Below are 27,317 nucleotides of genomic sequence, written 5' to 3' on the forward strand. Positions count from 1 at the left end.
CCAATTATTTTCCAAATTAATAGCTTCAGAAATCTCTTATCCCCACTACAAGTAATATAAATAATGAACTGCTTTTTGGACCACTCACCCCCACCAACCCCACTTCTGTCAGAATTCAGAAACAGTCTAACTACCGGATGCCACATTTATTCACTAGACCTACCGTCTAGTCTAAGAATTACATAATTATAGCATACTTTAAAAACTGTATTTAATATGTTCTTGTGTTCCTTCTTGCCTTATGTGTTTTATGCTTTACTTTCCTCCTCTTGAGGACAGGCTCAATACAGAAATCGTTGATATATGAACAGATATTTTTTCAAAATAGTATCTGAGTTTTCATCATTTAGCCTCACAAGGCCAGTTCATGAAACAAGAGAAACCTGTATATTTTCATAGTAATGACATATCACAAATCCATTTTCTATAATTATTCTGTTTATAGAAAGGCCCAAGCACGGAGAAAGCTGATACAATAGCCCATGATACTGACAGGCTTCTCTCTCTGAAAGCAAAACTCATTTAAATGTAATGTACTCTTTAGTAATAATCCAAAAAGCATAAATGGAGGTTAAAAAACCTAAGAGCTTCTGACAAAGTTTTGTGATGGACGGCTAGTCTAAATAAACATTACTGGAATGAAAAAATACCAGGTTTTGCATCCAGCTTGTAAATGAAATTTCTGCTTATTTCTCTCCTACTAAAGAAATACTATTGCACAGTTCTTGAGAAATGACATAAGGAAAAGCATTGGTCTAAAAACCAGTAAGATATCTCTATGACCTGGCTGGTTAGGACAGGTTTGAAATACGTCAAATCCTCCTCGTATTCTAGAAAGCACTATATTCAAAAGAGATTCCTTCAAGTTTTTATCCAATTGTGACTATGCACACAATGAATCTTTAATTAACTACCAAACATTCTATTTTATACCATATTGTTTGCATATGATGTGCATTCACTAAACCATTCCCATTACATTCTAACTCCTCTTTCAGGGTTACCCAACACTTTATGCTATTCAACAGCCCTAAATATCACAGAATCAAGCAGGAGTTTTAGGTATCATTTCTAAACAACTAATAGCTCAGCTACGATTAAGACAGTCATTGTTTATAAATTCAAGCAAAATTTCTCACACAGACATGTTGTATGAACAAGCACTGATTTTTTCTTTGAATTAAACATTTAGGATGCAATTCTAGTGAAGTAGTAACTTTTATTTGCTGGTAAGCAATGATTCTGTTTCTATTTTGTAAACTACAATTTCCATATTGGTAATAAGTAATATTCTTGCTAGACCTCAGCAATTTTTTTTTTTTTTTTTTTTTTTTTTGAGAATTTCAACTGCGATCATATGCAAACATCTACTGTACTCAAAAAGGTAAAAACAGTAGGCACAAAATTATTTTAATATCTGTGTAAAAACAAATGAAAAAAAGCAAACCCCACTATCTGTCCTTAGAGTTCCCATTAAAGAGAAATATGTGCTGCAATACCATGTGTAAAATCGTCCACAAACTGATGTTTCAGTCCTGACTAGTAAATGGGGAATTAAAATGTTAAATTAGGATCATGACTTGACTTCCTCCCTTCCCAGCCTTACCTTAATTGGGGTGATTTTTCGCTCCCATGTTGTTTCTGCCACTTTCAGATGCCTGAACTGGCTTTTCTGGAGGCAGTACTTGTGTGTGACTGAGAAGAGGTCCTGCTTCTGGTGAGATAAATTGCCTGGGTCTTTCTTTTCTTGTGTCTCTATCTTTTCTGCTCTGAGTTCCTCTTCTCCTCATGCCCAGCTCCTTATCAATCCCCACACCAATGCAGCTATACCCAGTTTTCCCTCCCTTTCACCAAATATATCAACTGCTGTTAGAAGTTGAGATAAGTTTTACTGCTACACAAGAAATGCTTCCAGCATTTTTACAATAAGGCTATTGCAAATGCCTCATGGCCTAAAGGCAATTATTTTAAATTATCAGAGAGCTGGATTGTAAAAAATTTTCTGCCTACCTAAAATTAAATCTTGAATTAAAGAAAAAAGAAAAGTCCAATCACATAAAACACTGCCTCGTTATAAAGAAATTAGTAATACAGGTTTTTATATATAGAAAATAGTAGCTGCATTCTGGGGAAGTCATTCAGGTAGAAGTATATATAACCCACACAGTTAAGATATATTCATTTACTGAGCTACTCTCAGGCTTTTGAGCATACAATTTTCTTTCAAAATCTCTTTCAAAATCTCTTCTGACCACTTGGTAGAAATACCTTTTTCTTTACACAAGAATTTATTTTAAGCAGATGTATCCAAAGGAGCAGATATTAAATATGGAAAGAAGTCAGTTTTGTCTTTGTAACAAATTACAAATACAGTATTCACAATAAATGTATACAAAACAACCTTTTCTAACCACTGGAATGCACAAGTGATACAACTGGGAATGTACCATTTTGTTTCCTCTTTATCTGTGCAACAGACCAACTTCACTTAACTGGCTTCTCATTCGTAAAGATATGCAGGTTTCCCAACCTTTGCTAAGGTAAACTTAGTTCCTGAAGAAAAAAGACATGTCTTAGGTTTCTCAGGAAAGCTCTGATTAACAACCACACTAACTTTAAGCCTTTAAAAATCAGAAAGATGGTCACTTAAACTTGAGATTGCTAACTTCAGGCAGAAAAAAAGTATCAGAAAAAATATGGTATAAAGACATCTATGGTAAGACAGATTTATCCTAGCTAGAGCATACAACAAAGATTTTACTTATGAAGCCTACACCATGCACATGTATTATTGTATTAAGCTTTCTCACAACAAATGCAAATTTCACAGAATCACAGAATTTACGCAATGCATTTTTTCTACAACTTTAAGCTCAACTGCATTTTAATAACCTGGTCATTAATTACTTCCTAAAGTATTTTAGAGATTCTCTGTCCACTAATAAGACCCACAAAGAATTGAAATCCTGTAACAAAATCTGTATTAGATACAGATTTGGAATCCTTACCCTGTGAACGGTACATTCAATTTTGAGAACTCTGTTACAAGAACATCACACATCAGAAGCAATTCAGAAACAAAAGTAAAAAAAAAAAAATAGTTACAGGGTTGGTACAAAGCTTGAAAGACTTTTAACTACTTCTTAGACAAAGAAAAATTGAAAGAAAAAGAACTAAATCTACTAAAACCAGAGCAGTATAACCTGACAGGTCAGAAAAGGATTTAGGCTATCAGGAAGAAAAATGCAAGCAAGAGTATCAAGCAAGATTTTTTTTTTCCACCCAAGAAAAACATATTTGGGTGTTGAAATGACTCTTAAAGGATGGAACTGAACACAAGTGCCTCTGAATTAGTCAAGGTACTTCTAGACGCAGCGCTAAAGACAAGTCATAGATGCTAATCTTTAACTGTTGACAACAAAAGCATACAACTTGCTCTACCTCTCTTATCATCATTTATAATACAACAGCTTTTAATTTCCACAGAACCAAAATTTCTAAACAGGATGACTTGATAACTGACGTAAAGCAGAAGCATGGATTCATCCTAAGCCAAGTGCCAGGTATCGAACAGCAGTAGCTTAGATATAAAGGACAGAAGTTATTAAAGCCTGGGACTGGGAGAAGGAGGGGAAGAAGCCCTAGTAAGGAAGTAATTTCTCTCATTTCAAAGAAAGTATAGTAAAATATTTAAATATGGAGAAGCTAAAGCTACCTTGCAGGAAAGATAACTGGGTTCCAGGAATCCTTCCTGTTGTTGAAGTTACAGCTGTCTGATTCCGTCTTGTTTAACTGAAAAGATGTGTTAGCTAACACCCCTTAAAGATACTAGCCAGAAACGTTTTGTTGGCCAATCTAATTCTACACAAAAAACATGGTGTCATACATCAACACCTAGATTTTTATAGCTGCTTTGTTATTTGGTCCTGCTGTTTTTTTCTCCCCTTTCCTTCTACTTTCTCTTTCCTGAATAGCCAAGAAGGCACAACAGCATTCATGTGTAATGCTGACTGAAGGCTAAAAGTGATTAGGATCACTCTTCCCCTCATTTCTACCTGTTACAGAAACATATTTTCCCGTTTTCCTACAAAATTCATGAACTTCAAATACACAGAAGTAACAGTATAAAAAGTTTTTTGGTCTGGAGTTACAGCTGTCTAACTGACCTGTTTGTTGGAATTCCTGATTTGAATAAGGCAGGAGGAGATGTGAAGTCTGCTTTGGTCGACTGCACTGCCAACTCTTTCTCCAAATTTCCAGTTCTGCCCTGCTGTACCTTCAAAATAATGTTTCATTATTAGTTTAACCTCAGAAGTGTAGTAGCCCCAACACTCCACACCGCACATAGCCAACACAAAAAGAAAGTAAATCCAACTTTAATCAGATTTTTTAAAAAACGTAAACTTCGCACAGCTAGTAAAATTCCTTATTCTATAAGGATATATTACTTAAGTACTGTGTTTAATATATATAAGAAGCAATTATTACAGAAGATTATACAGTTTTAGTATTTATTTTCCAAGCATTTGATTTGGACATGAACAGACCAAACTGGTTTTCTTGTAGAATTTCCTGTACGAACAAAATAACATCTTAGTTTTTAAAAGCAGCAAACTTCTTAAAAAAATAAAAATCTTCATTAACTTAATGACAGATTTATCTAACAAGTCTGTACCATGAGACAAGAAACTGAGTGGATTTCCTGTCTGCCTTACTGACCATGAGATCTAGCAACCACTTAATTTCTAAGTCATACCAGGAAGTCACCTCATACTCTGGGTTATGCAAATTTTAAAAGATTTTTTCATTAGTTCAGACTGAATACTTCAAAAACGTACTGCTGTTCCTGAAGTACTGCAAAATTCCAGAGACAAGTTATTAAAGCTATGCAAGACCTTTGGTGCAAGTACTTCAAGTACTGCTTGACTTCAGCAGCACATTATACATGAAAGAAAAACTTACATGGACTAGCATTAAAGATAAACCTGTACTGATTCAGTTTTTAAAGACACTGCCACTGTACCAACCACATAGCTACATCACTCTACATAGCTAGCTCACTCATGGTATAACATCATATGGGCTGCAATCTCACAGTTCCTTGTAGGCAAGTGAACTACTAAGCTTTTGCAGAATCTTACTTCTAAACAGAGGCACCTCTTTCCCAAACCCACAAAAATGCACATAAATACTTAAGAGTCACTAAAAATTGAATTAAACTTTAGTATCCAGAAATATGAAAATCCCAAACTAAACCCAAAACTGACTAGGTTTGGTTTAAGTATTTATCTGAAAAATTTGTAAAAATTCTATTAATTAATAACTGGGAAATGTAGGAGATGAAGTCTTGCCATTCACAGAAGATTAATCCAAACATACCATGTAAATTACATGAGACTCAGTATTTCAGAAGAGTGGGAAGTTAATGAAATTACTTAATAATTATAGGGACTCCTTGTAAGACACATAACAAACTCTTACTTCAGACTCTTACAATGCAATTATTATCTGTACTGTTTGATCACAGGACCCCCAGAGAGTCAATATTGAGCTAGCAATAGGGAAGCTTTGGTCTGGAATACTTATCCTTCCTCCTTCAGGACAACAGTTCAGGGAAGTTTGAGAGTGTAGTCAGCTGCAAATCGTAACTCCCATTGCCCATCATTCCATAACACTATTATAATGATAACTGAGGAAGGCAAAAAGCCTCAAAGAGCTTCTGATCTGTTCTTGCTAAGATAAAGTCAAAATGACTGGATACCCTCAAGTAGCATGAGGGGAAACAAAAACACCTGTCTGCAATTGACACTTCTGTCAACTATACAGAAAACGGCAACAAACAGTTCCAAGTCAGTTTAATGACAGTTCAAGAACAAAAATAACTGCATATTGAAAATAAGCAAAACAAATACCTTTGTATTTTAATTTCAATTAAAATCAAACAAAAGAGTAAATGAGAAAACAAGAAGTTGAAAAAAAAGTTCAATCCTTAAGATAAATCTTGTCATATAGATTTTTCTGCTCTCTGAAAATCAGCATTTCCGAAGGGAAAAATATAATATATAACTCGATTTATTGCCATCTAATCCCAAGAGAACAGAAAAATATGGAAGATTGATTTTCACATCCGAGTTGCCAAGGATAAGTGTTACAAAACACAGTAAGAGCTACAAGGCCACAGGAAAAATAAACATGCCATAATCTACAAAAGCATCCCCGGCACATCTGCACAAATTCTTTAATCTGCACAAACAAATGCACTAGAACTAAAAATAAACTGTCACATAAAAGAAAAATCAGTTTCACTGGGAAATTTTTCAGTTCACCAGGCCACTAACTCACGTGCTTGCAAAAGGGTGACGAACAAAGCAACACTTTTTAATCAGCATTTGGTGACATACGCAGAAAGTCGTTGATGTACGATGAGAGTTTGAAATAATGGCTACATCCGTTTCAGTTGTTGTTCTATCACTCTGTGGTGGTATGGGAAGCAATACTCAAGAAAAATGAGAGCAACCAACAAAAGTTTACTAAAATTCACCTTAAAAAGATGGTATCTGCCATCGAGAATCTCTGCACTTGGTCTTACTTCCATAGCATTGTCTTCAGCCTAAGTTAAATAACACATTGCCCATTAAGACACCATACAACTCTTAAGTGATGGGCCACAATCTGAATAATGGTACAGATGCAATCTAGCTGTAGCTAGTCTGTCACACTATCCACACAAATTGCCAGTGAAGCAACACAGGAGCACTCTAGACTTGGGGTGGGGAGTCAGGGGCAAACTCACTGAACAAATGCACTGAACTGAGCAGAACAAGCTTATGACACACAAGCAGCTTTTCAGGGAAAAAAGCATGTAGAACACCACAAAAGTTGTACTAATTACCGTAATTTTATTCGTGGCTGAGGTAACTGGCAAAATTTCAAGACCCATTCGTATTCTCTTTTGTTTTTCACAGTAAGCTTTCCAGGTATCTTCATTGAACCCATAGTTGAAATAATCAGAGAGATCAGCCCCTTTAAATAGAAAAGCGTAGGTTTTTAGAATATTACAAAGTTCATCTTTTCTTTACTGAACATACGTACAACTATTTATAACATCAAAACAGATTAGGTATTGATCTAAAAACATACTACTGAAATGTACAATGCAGTCTTACATCAGTAAACACAGAGTATTCACGGCTAAGACTATAAACCCAGAAAAATTCAGTCAGAAAGAGTATCTTGCCTAGCACCCTGTCTCAGTGATCGAGAGCAGATACTTACAGAATATCATAGGATATTATAATCCCCATATCATTACAATAGGACAAATATAAGATCTACAGGTTTACTCTATGTTCAGTGAAGAACCATTCCCTTTTGCTTGTTCTGTATTTTGACTCCTCATTTTGTTTTGACTCCTAGTTTCATTTGATACCACGAAGTATTTTTATTGTAAGAGAGAGACCAGAAATAACTCATATGCACAGAATATATTTCAAATAGCTAACAGTTCAAACACCAGAACAGTATTAAAGGCTTTTTTCCATTTCCACTATTTGCTTTGCCAAAGCAATATACAAACACTAGGAAAAACTATACACGGCAGCAAGTTGTACTGCCACTAAAAACCCAACCAACACTGGTATTAGACAAGTCTGGCCAAATCACTTGAGCCAATCAGACAATACAAACAGGAGACTTATGCAGACTCATGCAGTACCAGCTTCTTCTTCAAAACTTATGGACGTCTATGCATGAACACAAACAAGCACAAGCAGTTACGTTACACCACTCTTCATGTTCAAACCTGCTAGAACTATTTTCCTTTCTGCTTTATCTTCTGTCCTATGGCACACACCCATGGCAGTAACCTCCACAGAAATAGAGTTTTCCAAGGAGAGTTCAGGATATACGTGTATTAAAAAAAATAAAGGGCATGTCCTACAGTCTCTTTTTGCCGACATATGTGCAGGATGTATACTAAGAAACATGGCACACCAACACACTCTGTGGCACACCGCAAAGGCAACAAGTAACTTAGCTGCTTTTGTCAAGTTATATTGTACAGTATCTTCTAGCTATAGGGTAAGTAACATCTACATGTAGTAAATGGGAATTATTATTAAAATAACCTACTGAATACCTACATATCAGTTAATGTAAACCAGTGCATTACCTGGCTTTCTCCAAGGTTTATCTTCAAAAGAATCTAAATCTACTTCCAGAAGTGGCACACCATTAATACTCCCTGGTGCATCTAGATCCACCCCTTTAACTTTTGCACCTGTGAAGAAAAGTTAGAAAGTTAGAGCCTTCTGTCTTTACCAAAGAGAGTTTTAACAGTTGTAACATACTTAAAATAGAAATAAAAAGTCAGATTTAAATTTATCAAGAAGTTTTGGAAGTGAAAATTATTTCCTTCATCCAAAACAATCAACAATTTTTTTTGCATTTTTACTAATATTACTATGTAAATTTTCTTACCAGAAGATCCATAAGCTCGTCCTCCTGTCTTAATATTGAGATTCACAGGTGCTGCTCCATAACTTAAAGAAATTAACAAAAAGCTAATTAGACAGAGAGAACTCTTAAAACAGAAGAAAACACAAAATACGAGTTAGCTAGATCCAGAAACAAACTAGACCCAGGCTCAATCGCCATCCTGAATCTCTAGCTTTCCAAGCTGGTAACACTGTAAAAGTAAAGAGATCAGCCTAGGAGGAAGAGAGTGTACCTTTCTATGCTCAGTAGCAACTTCTCCAACTAATAAACAGTTGTGAAGCAAGTCCCAGTCACTCTTCCTGAGTTGAAAGGATAAAGACCTTGATAGAAACAAGAATGGACAGAACCAGAAGAAGAGAGAAAGGAAAAATGCAGTTCATTTAAGGATACAGATGACACTCTGGGATTAGAGTAAAAACAAAATAAAAAAAAGAAAGGGTTTAGACAGATGCTTTTCTCTTTTCATAATTATTCCCTTAAATCTGTACAGAAGTGGAAAATACAAGCATTTCTTTACAATGATTGAAAGGCTGTCTGTTTCAATGTACTTCTAGCTATCACCTATCCTTGTGTCCGACAGAAAAGTACGTAACATTTCACTTTCCAAAATACTTGAGAGCTTTCTTCATAAAAATGCACTCAGAAATCTAGATACTGAACTGATTTAACTACCTTAGGAATTACAGTATTGTTCATTTGGAACATTAAGAGGTAGCTTTCACTACCATTTGCATGCAATGTATCTCATCCTCACAGGTGGTATCAACCCATAAACATAATGAGACTAGCATATAATTAGAAGGCAGTGTATAGTTTACAGTACCACTTCCATTAGTTTTCATTCAAATCCTACAACAGTACAAAACTGACACAAAACATTTAACCTTCTGATCTGCCATCCTCTATTTGTGCCTGACCGTCAAACACGTTACTTTTTTTTTTAAACAGCAGTTGACTACTGTATGAAAAATCATTTAATCCTATAAAAGGAACTTGTTATACTGAAGTTAAAATGAACAGCAATGCTGACTTTGGTTTAGGTTACTGCCCTTCCATGAACTTTCTGTCCAATTTGCCCAGAAAAAAGGTTTTTCAGAAAACAACCATTTCTACATAAAACTTTCTAATTAGAGTTAGGATCATCTGCTTATTGTTTTCTGTATTCATGGAAAGAGCACCAGCAAATCCACTGAGAATATAAATCTAGTTTTGCTTTAGTCTCACAAAATTTGAGGTCGCTTCCTACACCACAAGCATACTGCAAGTTATTGGAAGCTGACAAATAAAGAACTGAAAGAATTGCTATTTTTTATATTACATTGATTTGCACAGTTATTTTAGGATTTGAAATACTGGAAGTTTAAGAATATTATGTTTCAAAAATGAGTAAATTGCCTGCATTCTGAAGTTAAGAACACAATATTATACATGAGTCAGACCTACCTGCACACCTGTCATAGTTCTATTAAGAAATGACGCCCTAGTAACTCTGGTTTTAATAAGCATAAAAACATTAGGACTGCCAAGACAAACAAGCAGACGACTTCCCTCAGAAAACTTCCATGTAATAAAAAAAAAAATTTCATGATTTGGGGTAAAAATTAATACTGTCCAAAAGTGTTCAGTGAAAAACAAGCCCTTTATCAAGAGAAGAAGGAATATGGGACAATAACAGCAGTAAAAAAATTCTTGAATGGTACAAATGCCTAAAACATGATCTTGAGAAATTATGTCCAGAGATTGGGAGCTCAGTCCTGATGTACATTAAAATCCTATTTGAGAACATCAATAGGAATTGAAAGTATATAGGTCTAAATAGAACTGTATCCACTACAAACAGAACCAAGGACAAATGTTTCTAATGTTCTCTGTGCTTATCACTCTATTATTTGCAAGAAAAATGTCACCATCACAATAATGACGCTAAAAATGCTATGTAATGTAGCCATTCCATAATAAAACTCAACACTTGACTTTACAAACTTAATACAATTATTTCTCAAAATCTGAAACAAAATTCAACTCCTACAACAGCTCTTCCTTTAAGACATCTCATTGGTTTAATTTCACTTTTTTTGTTTTCAAGTCATTGCATCATTGAACACATTGTTGAAAAGCTGAAAAAAACTAAATTGAGACTAATTATGCATATAATTTGACACTGACAAGTATTAAAGAGCCTGAACTAATACTTAAATGTGATCTTGAAAGTTCCCCCAGTTAATGTTTGCAAATAACTTACCCATACTGTGGAGCTCCTGTTTTAATATCCCCTATGGTGACTTGAACGTCATCTTCATCATCATCACTATCACTATCACTGTCATCCTCAGCCTCTGCCACCTTCTACGAAAGAAAAAGTCATTGCTTAGACAAAAAGCAGTCACTTACCTTTACAGTGGAAAAATAATCCAGACAAAACTATCCATTCTAGAAATCTTTGAAAGAAAATTCTCCTTTTCCTAGAACTCAGAAGCCAGTAGCATTAACAGCAAACTTAGGAGGCTCATCTGCTGAAATGCTACAAGTATCCAAAACATCTGGATCAGTATAGGGAAGTATCTTTAATACTAAGCTCTGTTTCTGAAACATGGTATTACCTAAATAAACATAAAATAGTTTCCACTATCTAATATCCTTTTTCCCCTCTATCTAGCTCATACACACCAGTTCTACTCTTATCTTGTCACTCAGGGAAGAACTTAAAGATATGCAAGACTAGCTTCTTGCCATTCTTCATTACATATCCAGAGTAACTCAAGTAAAAGTTTTTCCAATTGTAGATGAACACTGCGCTTCAGAGAAATCTAATCAGTTACTAACATCCGTAAACTATATAAAATACTTGAGATTTTTCAGTGACCAGGCTGAAAAAACCAGATACAAGATCACACTGCATGCTGTCCTATCCCATTGCACTCAAGCTTTCTGGTAAGTAAAACAGTCATGCCAGCTCACACCAAAAGAGTTTTGGTCCAGTGTTTTGGTTTTGTTTGGTGTTTTGTTTTGGCTTTCCCCTCCCAGCAGAGGGGGAGAGAAAAAAACAGGGCAAACACATATGATGCTCCTCCCTAATACTTTTTCAGCTGCTGACTATTATCAGCTCAGGGTATTTCCTAAGCCAGTTACAGTTTGTCTGTTTAGTAACCCCCAATGGATCTTTTTCTCAAGTACTTGCCCAGACTTCCCTTGGACTCATATAAACTCCCCGCAGCGACACTCTCTTTGGCAAGGAGTTCCATAGCACTGTCTACTGCATGAAGATCCAACCTCTTTTATTTGTTTTCATCATGGCTCCTACAATTTTCATATGAGAATTGGGACTGTTAAATGAAAGGGACTGTAAGGAGTGAATCCTTATAGTCTCCATACATGATTTTGTTAGCCTTCATCATATCCTACGTATGCCTGTCTTCCAGGCTAAGAAGTCCTTGCTTACTCAGCCACTCCTTGTATGGAAGCTCCCCTGATTACTCTTGCTGTTCTCTCAACTTTTCTCAGTTGAAGTAAAGCCTTTACAATGTGAGGAGAACAGAACAGCACACAGAATTCAGGGTGCAATTGAACCATGAATTTATGGTATAACAATATCTTCCATTTTGTTCTCTATTCATTTTCTGTAGGTTCCAAGGTTTAACTGCTTTTTAGACTCCAGACAAGCAATTAACCATTAATTTCATGATCTTTCTGTGTTTCTTAGTGCATCCCTCCTAAGTGGCAGTGATCAGCTCAGAGACCACCATTTTATTTGTAAACCTGTTTTTCCTCCCATGAACATCACTCTTCTTTCTCTATACAGAATTTCAATAACCATTTACTAACCAGTCAGTTCTTCACAGATAGTCCTTGTTCTTACTATCTTGAATAACTTTGTAACATCAGAAAACTTGTGATCCCACAACTTACCCCTTTTCCAAGTAATTTATAAACACATTAAACACCACAGGTTATGCACAACATTCCAGGGAATCCCCACTGGGGGTGACTTCCTTCAACGTTAAAACTGAACCTTTACTTCTACCCTCTGTTTTCTATTTTTACACATCAATTATCCATGTGGGACTCATCCTATAGCTGCTTAGTTTTCTTGAAATCCTTTGGTGAGGAACCTCTTCAACACCTTTGTGGAACCCAAGTGAACTTTATCAACCAGATCACCCTTATTCACGTATTTGTTGAATCTTTCAGCAAGAGGCTGATTCTGCCCAGGTAGCCTGCAGTTAGCTATCCAAGCATAGCTGAGCTCCAGCCTTTATCTAGTATACCATTTATTAACTTGCCTGGTACATAAATTAGACAAAAATAAGCAGCTGCACAGAAGATAAGATGTCAGAGTGCAGTTCATCCTTGCTATACAACATTAATATAATTTACATAACATTTAAGAGTCTAATGGGGGGGGGGGGGGGGGGGCGGGACGGACAGACGGGGACGTGTCTAGATCAGCATAGATATTCTGTAAATAACAGCTGAAGATGGAAGACAGTCTTTGAATGCCCCACTGCTGAAAAGTACAAGTTGACCACTCTCTCACACCAGGCAACCTGCACAGCAGAGAGCCACTACAAACGCATCAAACAGAAAATAAAATTTTGTCTGGAGCATGTACCTTTTCAACCAAACCCAATTTCACTTATAAACAATGATTTTTTACTTCCCTCCTCACAGGAATATTCACCTTTTCTTATTCAACCAACTTGAACACAATCCATTTTTCTAGGTTGCTGCTGACCTTTCATGTGCACCTTTCACCATCAAGTTCTCAGTTTTATGGAGATGTTCTAATGATATCCTAACAATGCTAGGCTTTATATAGGTGAAAAACACAAAGATATGCAAGTACAAGGAAACTGCACCAATGACGATTTTCAGAAATATTTTTAAATCACGGAGTCCAAAAAAAGATACTATTGTCTCCTTTTACCTAACATATTAAATCTATTTCCCACTTACAGAATTAGCATCAGCACAAAAAGCCTTTGGTGCACTTAAAATAAAGAGCTTTTCAGTTTAAATAACGGAAGTAAGCTTAAGTTTTTATAATTTTTTCCCCAACTTTCAGTAAGTTGTAGTATCTTTTATAACTAAGGTATCAGACTTACTGAAAAAAATATACTTTTGAGAGAGGCCAGTCCTTAGAACTTGCACAAGTATCATTATAATGGTTTCTCCAGCACTTAAGAGAATTCTTGCAAAATATAAGCTAAAAAATCCCAGTGAGGTAAAATTACAATTTTTTCATAGAACAAATTTAAACTGTTCCCATTCACAGTAAATTGAGGCCTTTTATTAACATTGCAACGGCAAATTTCATTTCCTGGTCCTTTCCTTCATCATACTACACTCAAGTTATACTGAATATTGAAGACTACTACCAAACAAGTCTGTTTTGTTGCCTCTGAAAGGCACATGTAATTCATCTCTTGGTCTGCATTTTCCCATAGTTCTGCAAATGCTGATTGTTTATCACGTTCAAAAAAGAAAAATGATCAGAGGATTTTACTTTCCTCTCAGTGAGGAAAAACAGAGAGCATCATTTTGAAACGGGTATCTTTGAGAACAGACAGCTGTCGTGATGCACCGGCTTTCCCCCCCACCCCCCAAAATGGAAGTACTATTCATTTATTTTCTCTAAGTTAGACATAAAAAGTGGACTGCAGCTGGAAATCAGATTTCCTAATTTAGTAATCTCTACAGAGTTTCTGCAGCTAGCGTCAAACACCTTTCAGGAAAAAAAAAACCAACCAAACCCAAAAAGAAACCCCAAAGGCATACACTTCCACATTAATTCATTTAATTGTAAGTCCTAGATGAATTATGAATACCCCTTAAATCAAAACAAATTAAAGCAGTATTTCAAAAACATTTAAAACTACCGTTTTCACAACGCCATTTTCTGCCGCATCTTCTTCGTTTCCAGGTGGGGGTGGAGCACTTGAACAAAAACAAATAGGAAAAGATGAAACTAGGTATTTATGCAGATAGTATTTTACACATATCAGCTAATGAAAAAAGCCTTGCTACATCACTCCAGAGAGGAGCCAAGGCTCCAGATATCTTCTGCATTAATTTAAAAAAAAAAAAAAAGAAGAAGAAAAAATTTCTGGATAAATATAACTTTATATTAGCAGGATAATATTTAGCTATCATAAATCATACTAACTGGAGGTTTGTAGAATACTTGGGACATAATAAGGCATTACACCTGGATACTCTTGAAATCAAAGTGAAATCTTCCACAATATATGAAGGGAGAATAACAGCTTCCCGCCCCTGCAGACTGACACTTTTCAAAGACATAATGGAAAAAACATTTAACTACCCATAGGTCATGTTGCACTGAATCACAATTCCCATACCTGCATTGTGAAATTTTCTTCCACCATATGGAATAGATACAATTCAATGATGAATTCAATTATATTTTAACTGTATGCTGAAAACTAAAAATTTTAAAACTACTGGTCTACCTAAAATGACCAGCACTGTCAAATCCATGCAAATGAGCTGTCTCACTGGGCTTACCTACCGCTGTTTCTTAAGCAGCAATATTTTCATTTCCACAGCTCCATTAACTGTTAGGGTATTGCACCACAAATAGCAGAGTAAGCAGGGAGCCATTTAGAAACAATATTCTTTCACTGAAAAGATACTTTCTGAAATGGAGTGAGCAACTGCCAATTTTTATTGAACAGAATGATTTTGATCCTGTCTTCTGTGGGCAAAATACCCACTCATGAGTGTTGCACCAAAACCCAACACAGACCAAGTACAACCCCAAGGATTCAAGCTTGAGCATTTCACTTCACCACCCAGGGAAGTGACAGACTAGCTACAGAATCTGAATAAAAGCTCACAATTTTTATATATATGAAGAATGCCAAAACTGAGAGGCCAGAGACCAAAACTTTTAACAGGTAAACTGTCACCACACTTCCAAAGTTCCAAACACAACTCCTAAGATGCATAAGCTACCATTTGTTATGCCTTTTAGTCCATAACTACGTATTAAGGCAGACAAATGCCAAGCTAGACACTACTGACCAGAAACTGGAGTAAAACACCACTGTTTCTAAAGATCATTTCAGTTGCCATGCAAGTAATTTTCTTAAACAACTCTAATACCGACAAAAGGTACCAGGTCAAGAAAAGGAATCAATTGATATAGAACAGCTTCCAAATAAAGAGCAAATAAATAATTAGAACTCTTTGTTCTGGAAAAGAGATGATTCAAGACTAAGGTGACAGAGCACTGTTAGGTGACATGGAAAAGGTGACAGGAAACTATTCTTTCTTATACTACAAGAACTAATGGGAATCAAATAACTGCATCTAGTAGCTGCTTCAAAATGATATTGTATATAGTCAAGTAGTAGAGATCATTACTGCTGTATCACACTGTGCCTGTCAAAAGTTGATGTGAGTTCAAAAAAGCAACTGAGCAAACTTACGGACAAGAAGTCCACCAAGGGTAACTAAATTCAAGAGCTCTCATTGAAAAAAAATCTCTGTTGACTGGAAGCATTTACAAAAAGTAAAAACACAGGTTTTCTTGCATTGGCTTCCCCTTTATTTGTTTAATTTGACAATCAACAATTTCCATACTTTATCAAATGTGAGACTTCTTTCATTCAGTATGAGAGACTTATTCCCATCTCCAGTCAGTCCTTGCTACCAACCTCCATCAACTTAGCTAGCTTCTCAAAGGGGCATCTTTGTGCTCTCTCATACAGCCCCTTATTAAAACAAGCTGGCACCCTCGAACACTTCCAAAGCTTTTTCTAAATTTCTTTCAAATACTCTCTTACTAATAAAAACAACCACCCCAAGACCCAAAGTAGATGTGTTATGCAACCTGCACATCAAGCTAGCTGGCAATCTTCCACCGCTTCCTTGTATTCCTCTTCTTGTAACTACATTGTAAACTCTTTGGGAGACAAAACTGTCTTTTAATTTCTAAATCATCCAGAACAATTGGAGTCCTGATCCATTACTAAGACTGCAAAGCACAATAATTACAGAAATAAAAGACCTGCTGGTATTTTGTGAGGGGCTACTGCTGTCCATACTGTTAAAACATTTTAAAATAACTTTCATACGCAAGTGTCCCAATTTCACAGGTGAAACCATTTCACAGAAAAGCCAAGTCATTCTAGCAGGCGAAACATACTATCTTAAGGTGATTTTCAAACACACCAGAGTGTGTTCGGGTGCTATGGACTTTCAAGCAACTGGGAAGAACGTAACGAATACAACTTTTGCATGGCCACACTGCAGGACTTCCCAGTTCTCAAGATACTCACCTAGCTTTTTCTTCCTCTGGTCTCTCTGCTTCATTTTCATCTATCACAAGAGAAAAGAAACACGGCGGTTAAGAATAGAATCCCTCGAACACCAACCGTGACAGATATCTTGCCACGCGGATCATTAAGCAACCCTTCAGGTTACTACTGAGACATTTTCATAACATTTCAATTGCGAAATGAGCCGAGCAGACCCCCGAGCCCTCAGAGTGCTCTGTACTGACAGGTCCACTGCAGGGGCAGGGTTTCGTTTACAGGTTTCGTTACAATTTGAACGTAAAGAAAGTCCCTAAAGTTGTAAAGAAAGTTTGTGCGTAAGAGATTAAGGCCGCTTCAGTACTTCAACGCTGGGAGCCCGGGCAGGGGGGTCCGGGGGCGAGGCTCGGCCGCCCCAGGGGTGCGTGTGGGGCAGGAGCGCCATGCGGGCCTGCCGCCTCGGCGGCCCAGCACGCCGCCTCGGCCTGCGCGGCCAGGGCAGAGGGGGCCGGGAGACCTTCGGCGCCTCAGAGAGGGGGAGGGGGCAGGGAGCCACCGCCGCAGCGGGGAGGGGGCCGCGCACAAGCCCGGGACCGCACCGCCGGAGGGCTGGCCAGGAGGAGGGGACTCAGCAGCCGCGGGGATGGCGGGACGGGGGGACCCTTTTAAACGGCCGCCGGCCGGCCCGGCTCGCCGGGCAGGTGCGGGCCGCGCTCAGCCGCGGGCGGGCCGGGCCGGCCGGCCTGGCGAGGCGAGGCAAGGCAAGGCGAGGCGGGGCGGCGCACGCCGCGGCCTACCCCCCGCCCCGCACCCCGTCGCCGCTGGCGGGGCAGAGCGCCGGGACGGCGTGCGGGGGACGCGGGCTGGGGACGGGGGTCTGGGAGGGTCCGTACCGCCATAGAGCCACTCCTCCTCCTCGTCTCCGGCGGCCCCGCCGAGGTCCGCCGACAGCCGCTCCACCTCGCCGGTAGACATGGCCGCCTCCCGCGGGAAGCGAGGGCCCAGCCCGGGCGGCGCCGGGGCCTCCCGCCGCCGGGCAGCGCCGCCGCCCCTCCCCGGGCCTCCGCCGGCGCCTCAGGCCGCGACCGGGCGGCGGCCGGGGGGTTGCGAGCGGCCGCCCGGCCCAACGCCAGCGCTCGCGGAGGCACCGCCGCCGCCTGCTCGGCGCTTCCCCTCCCCCGCCGGCTGAGTGACACGCACAGGAAGCGGGCCCGGCCCGGCCCCGCGGCGCCCTGGGCACGGGCACGCGGGGGGCGGCCCGGCGGCGCCCGGCCGCGCAGTGGAGGGAGGGAGGGAGGGAGGGAGGAAGGGAAAAGCGAGGGGAGGGCGGGCGGCACCTGGGGGGACGTGGCCGGCCGCGGCCCGGCGCCCTCCGCTCGCCGGGGGGCCCTGCCGGGCCGGGGACCATGAGTGGGGAGAAGCGGAGGGGCCCCCCGGCTGCCCGCGGGAGGAGCGGAGCGGGCCGGGCCGGGCCGCGCCGGGCCCGGGGGCTGCCCTCTCCGCCGAGGCCGGTCCCACCTCTGCGCGCTGCCGGTCGCCGGCACTCACCTCGGCTGTGCCTTCCCCACACCCTCCCGAGGCGCGGCCGCCAGAGCCGCCCGTCCTTCCTCTCGCTGCCCTTCGTCTCCGCCGCCTCTCGGCGGTCCTTGTGCTCTTCGCCATCCCCAGACGCCCGTCCGTCTCCCCGGCAGGGAGCACCGGCAGCGCGGCGGTCTCCTCTAGCGCATCCTCGCCTACCTCCAGGAGCAGGACTTGGCCGAACGCTCGTACAGTCCAGTGCCGTGCTTCTACTGGCGGCTGATGGCAGCTGCCGGGGGGGGAGCGTAACCGCAGGATAAACGCGCCGCTACTTCCACTAGTGCTGCCCTAGCTTTCGGCTCAGGCACTCTCCCAGCTGGAGGTAATATTCGAGGTTTAACAACTCTTCATAAATTTTTTTTTTCCCCTCCACAAATTGCCTGGTTTTATTTTTAGCTCCAGTAAGAGTTTAACGTTCATAGCGTGCATTGAGTGTTGCAGAGCGTAACTACACCTTTCGTGAAGGAAACTGCTCTTATTTTAAAAGCGGTGGCAAGGAGCATGCCACTTTTAGTGATGCTTTTCTCATTTCACATCTGTGAATGCTGCATTAACAACTGCAAGATTCATGAGAAAATTTAAGTACCGAAAACTGTCAAAAGGAGTTTCGACCGGTCGTGTGTACGAGTGGAGTCTTTGGCATCTTACGATGTTTGTGGAAACTAAAAAAAGGACCCCTTTTTCACCGCAGGACAGCTTGTGAAAAATCACACCAGAGGGCTTGACTGTATTGCAAACACATCACAACTCTGGGTGGGGGTAGGTTTTTATTTGAATTGCCTGCATAGGGAACCTTATTTTAAAGTTTCATATACGGCATGATGTTTCACCGGAGTTCACATGAACAAACTACCTTCTCCAAAGGCATTTTTTCCCCCTGAAATTAAATGGTTGGGTGCCATATACTGATCATGAATTATGTGGTATAATTGGGTACGTTTTCATCGTGCAATTCCATTTTTTATACATTGTAGTGGAGTCAGCAAAGGTGTTTTTCACCCAGAACATTTCTAGGTACTTGTTTCTCATAAAACAAATTTGTACTGTAGTACCTCTTACTGGGCATCAGTATCTTTCTTCGTTTCTGTTTTGTTTACTTGGCCATTTAACACACTTCTGGCTGACATTAAAGGACGTGGTAGAACTCTTAATAGTTCCTTTGACTGCAGACACAAGGAAGAAGAAAGAAACTACGTTTGTGGAAAACACCTCAAAGAGAAAGCAGGAGTAGGTATAGAACATAAAATCTCTTAAAATACATCAACACAGATCCTCAAAGCGGTTTTCCTGGTAGAAACCTTTAAATAGACATCTCATTGAGCTGGTGGTCATATAAAAATCTATCTTGAACACTGGAAGCTCACCCAAAAAGGCTAAGTCCTGAAAATGGCTGCCAGCCTTCCACTGCTCCCAGGAAAATCTTTACCCACCTCTGGCTCTGGTTGGACAGAGAGGGTGCTCTGAACCTGTTCTCTGCTTTGGTTCTGAGGACAGAGTGCTGGCCTAGATAGCATTTTGACTTCTGCCCTCAAAGGTAAAAACTCCCATGGGTCCCAGCCTCTGGAAGGGACCTGGCAGTTTCTCCTTACTGCTGCGCAGAGGGACAGCAGCAGTTGGGGCCTGAAAAAAAGGCTTCTCCCAAGGCCCTGAGTAGCTAAAAGGCTGAGGACACCTCTCTCTGAGCTGCATAAACATCTGACTCGCGGGTCACACTCCAGAAACCCACGAGATATCCAGTTTACGGGAACCCTTTAATACAGTTCATTTTCTAGCACAGTACCTGTAAATTTGCACATGGGATAAAATAAGCTGTAAAAACAACTTAGATAATTTTGTTTTGTAATTTAACCACTATGCTTTAAACTGATTAACCTCATTTTGTCTTCCGGCTAGTAATCCTTTTTTTCAACATTGGCATATGCAGAATTAGGTGCGATATAGACAGTATTTATAAAATAAAAAAGCTATTTGTTTTCTTAGAAAAGCACCTACTGTTTTGACAATACATCTGAAAAAAAACCCCAACCTTTAAAAAATGGTAACTAAAGAATTGGACAAGTCATAATATATCTAGCTTTTGTCCATGGCACTCAAGCATAAAGCAAAAGCTCAGAGATACATAACCTCTGAGGTAATTCAGTCTGAGAGGAGGATAATTCTACTTGTGTATAAGCCCAGGGGCCCAGTGGTTAACCATTCCCAATCCTTTCTTGGCATTCATTTTTCAAATCAAAATAGTCAAGAAGGCTATTAACTTACATATTTTTCTAGCATCATAAAGTTATATGCCCTAAGGTTAAAATAACAGATTGGGGTTGGAACAGCACAAAGATGTAAGTCTGAGTTTGGAAGACGGAAGAATGCATTGGGGTAGGAACGTGCATGGAGGAGACTGGAGGGAGAGAATTTAATTTTGTTACTAGAAATCTGGCGATTCCACATTATTTGTGGTTTACAGTGTTCTGAAATGAGCTGAACCTGCAAGAGACCTAAGAAGACCAGTTAAGATAGCGGATGAACTAATTAAATAGTTTGTCTTTTCGTTATTGCTGATAATCCAACTATGCCAGAAAAAGTATTCTTGTTCTGTGCTAGAGGAGGTTGCCCAAGCGGAATACTACGTAGAACACAGATTTGCAAGCGAGCCATCCATTCTCTGGGGAGAAGGAGCTGTAGATGCATATTATGGCATTTTTTCTAGCTGGCCGTGAAACTGATTTTGAGATCAAGAGCTTTTTAAAGGAGAAATGGAACTTAGTTTGTCATGTCTCCAGCTGTGTATCATAAAAGTTGCATTTATTAAAAGAGAATATTTCTTGTTGCTAGCTCACCAACGACAGGGTTTGTTAATACTAACACAAGAAATACAGCATTATAGGACAGGGAACGGTGATGGACGTTTCACCTTTCCAGTGCTGTACGTTTAAAATAAAGTATCAGCAAAACAGTTGTTCTCTTGGTATAACAGAGATACTAGAAAGCGGCAGAAAAGAGGTAGCGACATGAATAGTGATACTGAATTGTTCTAACATTTACGAGGAGCAAGACCAAAGAAGCTCCTAGCCTTTCCAGGAAAATGGCAGGCAAAACTGAACGGTCAGTGCTCAGATGTCCCTGCTGGTACCGGCCAGGGCTGCAGACTGCAGCAGAGTTTCTAAGACAGACGGTAGATGAGAGAAACACGTTAATGTTTGTCAGAATTCGGCACTGCCAGCAGAAAGAGGAGCTCCCGACCGGCTCCCCTCCCAGAGAGGTACCCCTGCTGCCGCTCTCGCGGTGTCACAGACCTGGGCGGGAGAACTGGCCGAGGCTAACCCGTGGGGAGACCAGGCCCCGGACCGGCTAGCAGGAGGGCCGGGCGGGCAGCCCTCACCAGGCGCCCAGGCCGCGGCGGCTCCTCTGGGGACGGGCGGCGCCTCGGGGAGCCACCACAGCACAGCACAGCCCCCGCGGCCGGAGGAAAGGCCTCGCCGCCGCCGGTAGCTCCGCCTGAGACACCTGGGCCCCCGCCGCCTCCCCGCAGAGACCCCGCTGCCGCCGACCCCAAGCGACCCCGCTGCCGCCGGCCCCCGGCTCTGTCACGGGGGAGGGACGGGGCACCGCCCGCTGTGCCGTGCCGTGCCGTGCCCCGCCCCGCCCCGCCGGCGGACAGCCAACCCGCGCCCGCCGCGTCATCCCGCGGCGACGCCGGCGCGCCGGGCACGTGCGGTGTGTTGTGGCTGTCAGCGCTGCCTACCGCCATGGCGGCGCCGGTGCCGGAGCTGCAGCGGGTGTGCCGGCAGGCCTGGGAGCCCGTGCTCGCCAGGGCGCGCCGGGCCGTCGTCTTCCTGGACGCGGCGTCCGCCGAGGCGCTGCACTGGGGCGGCGGCGGGGCGGGCGAGCTGCTGGCGGCGGGGGCGCTGGCCGTTAGGGCGCTGCCCGCGGAGGCGGAGGCGGCGGCGGCGGGGGCGGGGGCGGCGGCGGCCCGCGCCGTCTTCGTGGTGAGCGGGGCGCTGCGGGGCGGCACGGCCGCAGCCGTGCGCGGCGTGCTGGGCCAGGGCGCCGTGCGGCACTGCGTGCTGGTGTCCGGCGGCGAGGCGGAGGGCGGCGGGCCGGCCGAGCTGGAGGAGACCCTGCGGCGGTGGATGGGCGAGGGCGGCCGCGCCGAGGTGGTGCCGCGGGGCCCGCCGCTCCTGGCGCCCGTCTCGGCGGAGCTCTGCCTGCTGCCCGCCCTGGCGCCGCTCCTCCCGCCTCTGCCCGGCCCTGGCGGGCCCGGCCCCGCGGAGGTCGGGCCGGCCGCCCTGCCCGCCGAGCTGCGGGCGGCGGTGCGGGCCCTGGTGGGCGACCTCGACTCGCTCTTCACCGCCCTGGGCCTGCGGGAGGAGAGCTTCGCCGTGGGGGCCCTCAGCAGGGTCGTCGCTGCCGAGCTGGCAAGCTATGCCCCGGCCAGGAACAGGAGGAGGACGGCCGCCAACAAGGCCTCCGTCGTCTTCGTGGACAGGACGTTGGACCTCGCCGGTAAGAAACCCACCGCTGGCGGGGGCTGCCATCCCTGTGGGCCCGCGTCCACCCCACGCGGAGGTTTTCGGATAGTTGCCGGAGTCCTCGTGGCCCGGGAGCACGTGTAACACCGCGGCCGTGGCGGTTGCTCACACGTCCTTGCTCCCCAGCGGGTCACGGAAACCAAGGGTGAAGCAGGAGGCTCTGCGGGAAGCACAAGGCTTTGTTTCTGGCACTTCCACGTTGCTGCATGCTAGAGACCTTAGCTGTGCCTGTGTGTCATCCCAGGGCGTGAAGGAAATGGCCTGGTGCATTACTGCGAAGTATTTCCCAGCGTATCTACTTGTCGCCCTTAGCATTATACCTGTCTAAACAGATATACATCTACGTATACGCTTAGCTCTATCTATATGCCCGAAAGTGTCTCTCTGTGTATATGTATGTGATTTTTATATGCTATGCATTATACTTAGTCTTTGAGTGAAGCAATTGCATGTGGCTGGCGTTGTTAACTGGGAAAACATAATGTTGAGTGAAAACAATACAGAATTGTTTATACAACACGTTCCGGGAAGCAGATGAGCGTAAGAATGGACCACATGGTAAATTTAATACTGCCAATTAATGCAGAATTGATGCAAAGTTGAGAAGCGTAGAGAGTGGTGTGAGAGTTGACTGCGAAACTGTTGGAAGGAGAATGTCTAGTATTGTAATCAACCCATGAGCTTGCTAAGTGAGTTGAAGACTTTTAAGTTGGTAAGGTTGGTAAGATGTGATATCAAAAGGTCAGAAAGGGAAAGAGTGATTGAACAAGTCACCAGGAAGGTGCTGGGCCAGTGACCCAGAAAAAGTTTGTATCGGGCTCTCACTTCTGGAATAACCATCTTTCAGAGAAAACTAAACTCGGAGAATAATTGTATAGGAGGGCCTGCATTCACTTACCCCATCATATTATGGATAAACCTGCTCACATATACAGTATGTGGGCCTGGTTCCATTTGCATTGCATATGGTCAATAATTAAGGTTGTAATTTTGCCAGGTGACCCATAGCAAGTGTTTGGTACAATGTTGCATCTGCAGCTCATCTGTTCCTGATTTTTCTTCCTCCGCCCCACCCTCAATTTTGGCTTTGTGTATTGTTGCACTGCTGTGGGGTTCATAGCCATTGACAATGTGCTGAAGAGCAGGTATGGATCTGGGTGGTTAATGCTGTGCTGCGGTTTGGGAAGATTGCTGGGAAGGCTGCAGGAGAGTGGACTTGGATGAAGAGCCTTGAAATGAAACTGTGAGAGGAGTGCCCATTGGGGGTGGGAACCAGTGAAACTGGGTAAGGATTCGTGCACTCAGGTGGTGGGAGGAGTTAAAAACAAGAAAAGGAACTGGAAATTGTGGGTGACAGGGAGCTGCCTGACAAGGAGACTGTTGAGGAGGCATGACGAGAGATAACTGGTACCAGCTTAAATTTGGGAAGTGAAGTCTGGGTTCTTGTATGTCAGTAGGAGAAGTTTTTTCAGAGAAAACATCAGGGCTGTGGTGGAGCAGCTTTGGAGGGGATACATCAAAGCTCTTGGAGTAAGGACGAGAAATGAAAGTATTGATTTCTTTAGAAATGTATTCTCTTCGGTATCTGTAACTGAGACCAAGATCCCTTCATGCAGCCATTCTGTTGTTACCAGCAAATGTCTCCAGAATTCATTGACAGTTTCATTGAAGCCTTCCTATGCTTTCGACATGATCCCCTACTCCTGCTATCAAGTATAGTGCAAACTGAAGGAGGAAAAATATAGTACATTTCAGAGGTAAAGCACTATATGGACCTGAATTTAGTGCCACACAATGAGATTTGTTTCATTGGTTTGATAGAAATTCTACACAAAAAGAACAGCATTTATGTTGTGAAATCAGTTGTCAAGAAATGGGAAAAGACAGGATTAAGTTGTACCTGAAAACATAATTTTCTTAGGTGTATTCAGCCTTTATATACTCTCCTCCCGGCCCGCTATATCCAACTCCACTGCTTGGCCTTCAGGTGAATGAATGAATCTGTTGAATTTCAGCCTTACACTTTGTAAAAGCTAAAGTTTCCTATCTGCAAGTTCCCAGCTTAGTATTGGCAACTGGGTCACTGGATTTTTTTTTAAGCTATGGTATGTATTTGCAGTCAGCAGTGTAAAAATAATTTATTTTTTTTTCTCAAATAACAGCTCAGTGCAGGTGGAAGTCGTTGAGGTAGACTTTCTCATTTGCAGCTCATTTCAAAAAACTTTTTAAATCTCCCCTCTCTAAAGATGAAAGATTTTGCATTTAATTTGTAAATGTCTTATTGATACCTGAATCTTGTCCAACATGTGGGCTGCAGATATGAGAAATGGTTATGTATCCATGAATTATGAGAACGCTTTCATATTCCAACCACTTCGACAAAAACCTGGAAGTTCATTGGGGTAGGTGCTGGGCTACTCTCTGATTAAGTCAGGCTACTGCTTTGAACCAGGTGACTTTGAATCACTCTGAGTAGGCTATCAGGAGGCAAATATTTTCTGACTCAAAAGACCTGAATGGAATACAGCTTTAGGTAGCTCTAGATGATGTCTAAAGGAGTTGCAGTAACAGATGTCTTATTTTTGGCTCACGTTCCATGCTTATCTACAGCAAATAAGATGTTAGGCTAGAATAACAAATAGAAATCAATTAGTGTTACTGAAAACTAATAGTAAAAATCAAACTATCTCAAAAGTGCCTTTTCTGGTGCTGCAATTGAAAACAACTGAACTAAGGGAAAGTACTGGTACTTAAATAAATATTAAAACTTTCCACTTTAAAGAACATACTGAAGAAGTATTAAGTACATTTTGGCAAAGAATCTCTGTCAGTGACACGAAGCTGTATTATCTTTGTTGTGACAATTATTAAAAAAATAATTAATCACATACAAAATGGTACATTTTTCTATCAAAAAATCAGAAGGCATCTGTCTAGGTTAGCGTTCTAGGTTCCGTGAAGCAAAGAATCTCTTCTGAGCTATTTACTCTAAAATTTGGATTGAGCTCTATCGAATACTTTTTATAATCTATATTTTGTGTGTTCAGCATTACTTATGCATGCTTTATTTAATTAGAGAGGAAAATACTGAATTAAGGTAAATAACTCTCCTTTTTGTCCTGTATGACATTATGTTCAGCTGAGCTGTTACACAGATCTTTTTATGGCCTTTTCTGCCCTCACTGCAGTGGTGTGGCTTCAACTGGGGATGACATGGATACTGCCTACCCCTGCAGTGTCGGATCTTGTGGATAAAGCAGTGCCGTGGAAAGTGGGACATGTATTTTTATGCCCAGGGGAGATCACAGGCTTAGTACTGTGTGCTCATTTCTTGAATTCTGATTGTATAAAACTTTGTTACTGGTGCTGTATGTATGTGTAGTGCTTCTTTATTTTGCCTACTTACTGTTTTAAAGTTCACTAACTTTGCTTTAAAAAGCAGAGTAAATCCTCCCAGCTAGGGTGGTGCTCTCATAAATGACACTGGTTAAAGTCAGAGCTAACTCTGGCACCTTAATTCCCCTTTATTTTTCTCTTCTAATATTTGTGCCCCTAAATATTTGCGTTGCAATACCATATTGTAACCCCATGCTCCTTCCATGTGTTTCTTAGTCACCATTCTGCCAGCATTCACACCTTTTATGAAGCAGTTTTTCCAGCTTCCCCAATTTCCTTTTTCATTCGTAAGCTCATTGATACCTTTCAGATATTGGTGTTCAGAACAGCTTGATGCATTTCTCTTTCCAGTCCCTTGGTGCTTTGCAGTATTTGGGACGTGGGCTGTTCTAAGTGCAGGGAATAGGGAGGTCTCGCCCACTGGTAAGTGCAGGTGATTTTGAAATACAGTACAGTGAGCAAAAGACAGAGAAGAATGAATAGCAGGGGGGTGCCTGTGCAGTTAAGGTACAGCTTTGAATAATAACCTTTGTGTGAGGAGTGTTGAAGTTGGGTATTTCAGTGCCGGCAGCAACAGCACTTTTGCCTTCCCCTAGCGCTTTTGCATATGTTGGTCAAAATCACAGAAATGTTTCCCCACAGCCAAGGCTGTAAACTCAGGTTTAACTTTCTGTATTATCTCCCTCACTGTCAGCCAGGCATCATTTTTGCATCACACCCTTGCAGTGGTTGTAATGTTTTCAGCCTTGTAACAGATACAAAGTGCACAGTTCAGGCACTTATCGATGAAGTGTAGATACCATTCCCTTTCAGTTTCTGGGACCAGCCACAGTGATGAGAAAGTTGTGGTGTGCTTTAATTGCCATACCACATAATGCCATTCATAGAGGAGGATGAGAGTGAAGACTAATGTAGACCCATGCCTTTCTGGTAAAGTCTGGTTCTGACTAATATCTCCTTTAGATTACTTTTGTTTTAAACTGTTTGTTTGTAACTATTTCTTTCATTATCTCTGTCATGTTTCTAATTTGCAGTGCTTTACTCA

The 27,317-nt window shown here is 41.9% G+C and overlaps 2 protein-coding genes across 10 annotated transcripts in view; one reads left to right on the forward strand and one right to left on the reverse strand.

Moving 5' to 3' along the window:
- The window catches only part of FIP1L1 (factor interacting with PAPOLA and CPSF1), a 45,100-nt gene extending 26,553 nt beyond the window's left edge, over positions 1 to 18,547 (reverse strand). For 3 of the 9 annotated variants that reach the window (XM_049831712.1, XM_049831666.1, XM_049831655.1), the window contains exons 1-9: positions 17,669 to 17,856; positions 16,800 to 16,839; positions 14,373 to 14,430; positions 10,739 to 10,842; positions 8,479 to 8,540; positions 8,171 to 8,278; positions 6,893 to 7,023; positions 6,542 to 6,610; positions 4,167 to 4,276 (exon numbers count right to left, since the gene is read on the reverse strand). In XM_049831712.1, the coding sequence (XP_049687669.1) occupies positions 4,167 to 4,276; positions 6,542 to 6,610; positions 6,893 to 7,023; positions 8,171 to 8,278; positions 8,479 to 8,540; positions 10,739 to 10,842; positions 14,373 to 14,430; positions 16,800 to 16,839; positions 17,669 to 17,750 (764 nt within the window). In that variant the 5' untranslated portion in view covers positions 17,751 to 17,856. Of the gene's footprint in view, positions 1 to 4,166; positions 4,277 to 6,541; positions 6,611 to 6,892; positions 7,024 to 8,170; positions 8,279 to 8,478; positions 8,541 to 10,738; positions 10,843 to 14,372; positions 14,431 to 16,799; positions 16,840 to 17,668; positions 17,857 to 18,323 lie in introns of those variants that run through there. The other 6 variants (XM_049831694.1, XM_049831684.1, XM_049831722.1 and 3 more) reach the window with 4 other exon arrangements.
- A 3,546-nt stretch (positions 18,548 to 22,093) lies between these two features.
- Positions 22,094 to 27,317, forward strand: part of SCFD2 (sec1 family domain containing 2) — a 205,805-nt gene continuing 200,581 nt past the window's right edge. Inside the window, exon 1 of the mRNA XM_049831642.1 lies at positions 22,094 to 22,850. Coding sequence (XP_049687599.1) covers positions 22,094 to 22,850 — 757 coding nt within the window. The remainder of the gene's footprint in view (positions 22,851 to 27,317) is intronic.

This window comes from Accipiter gentilis, chromosome 3 (assembly GCF_929443795.1).
Source record: "Accipiter gentilis chromosome 3, bAccGen1.1, whole genome shotgun sequence".
NCBI lineage: Eukaryota > Metazoa > Chordata > Aves > Accipitriformes > Accipitridae > Astur > Astur gentilis.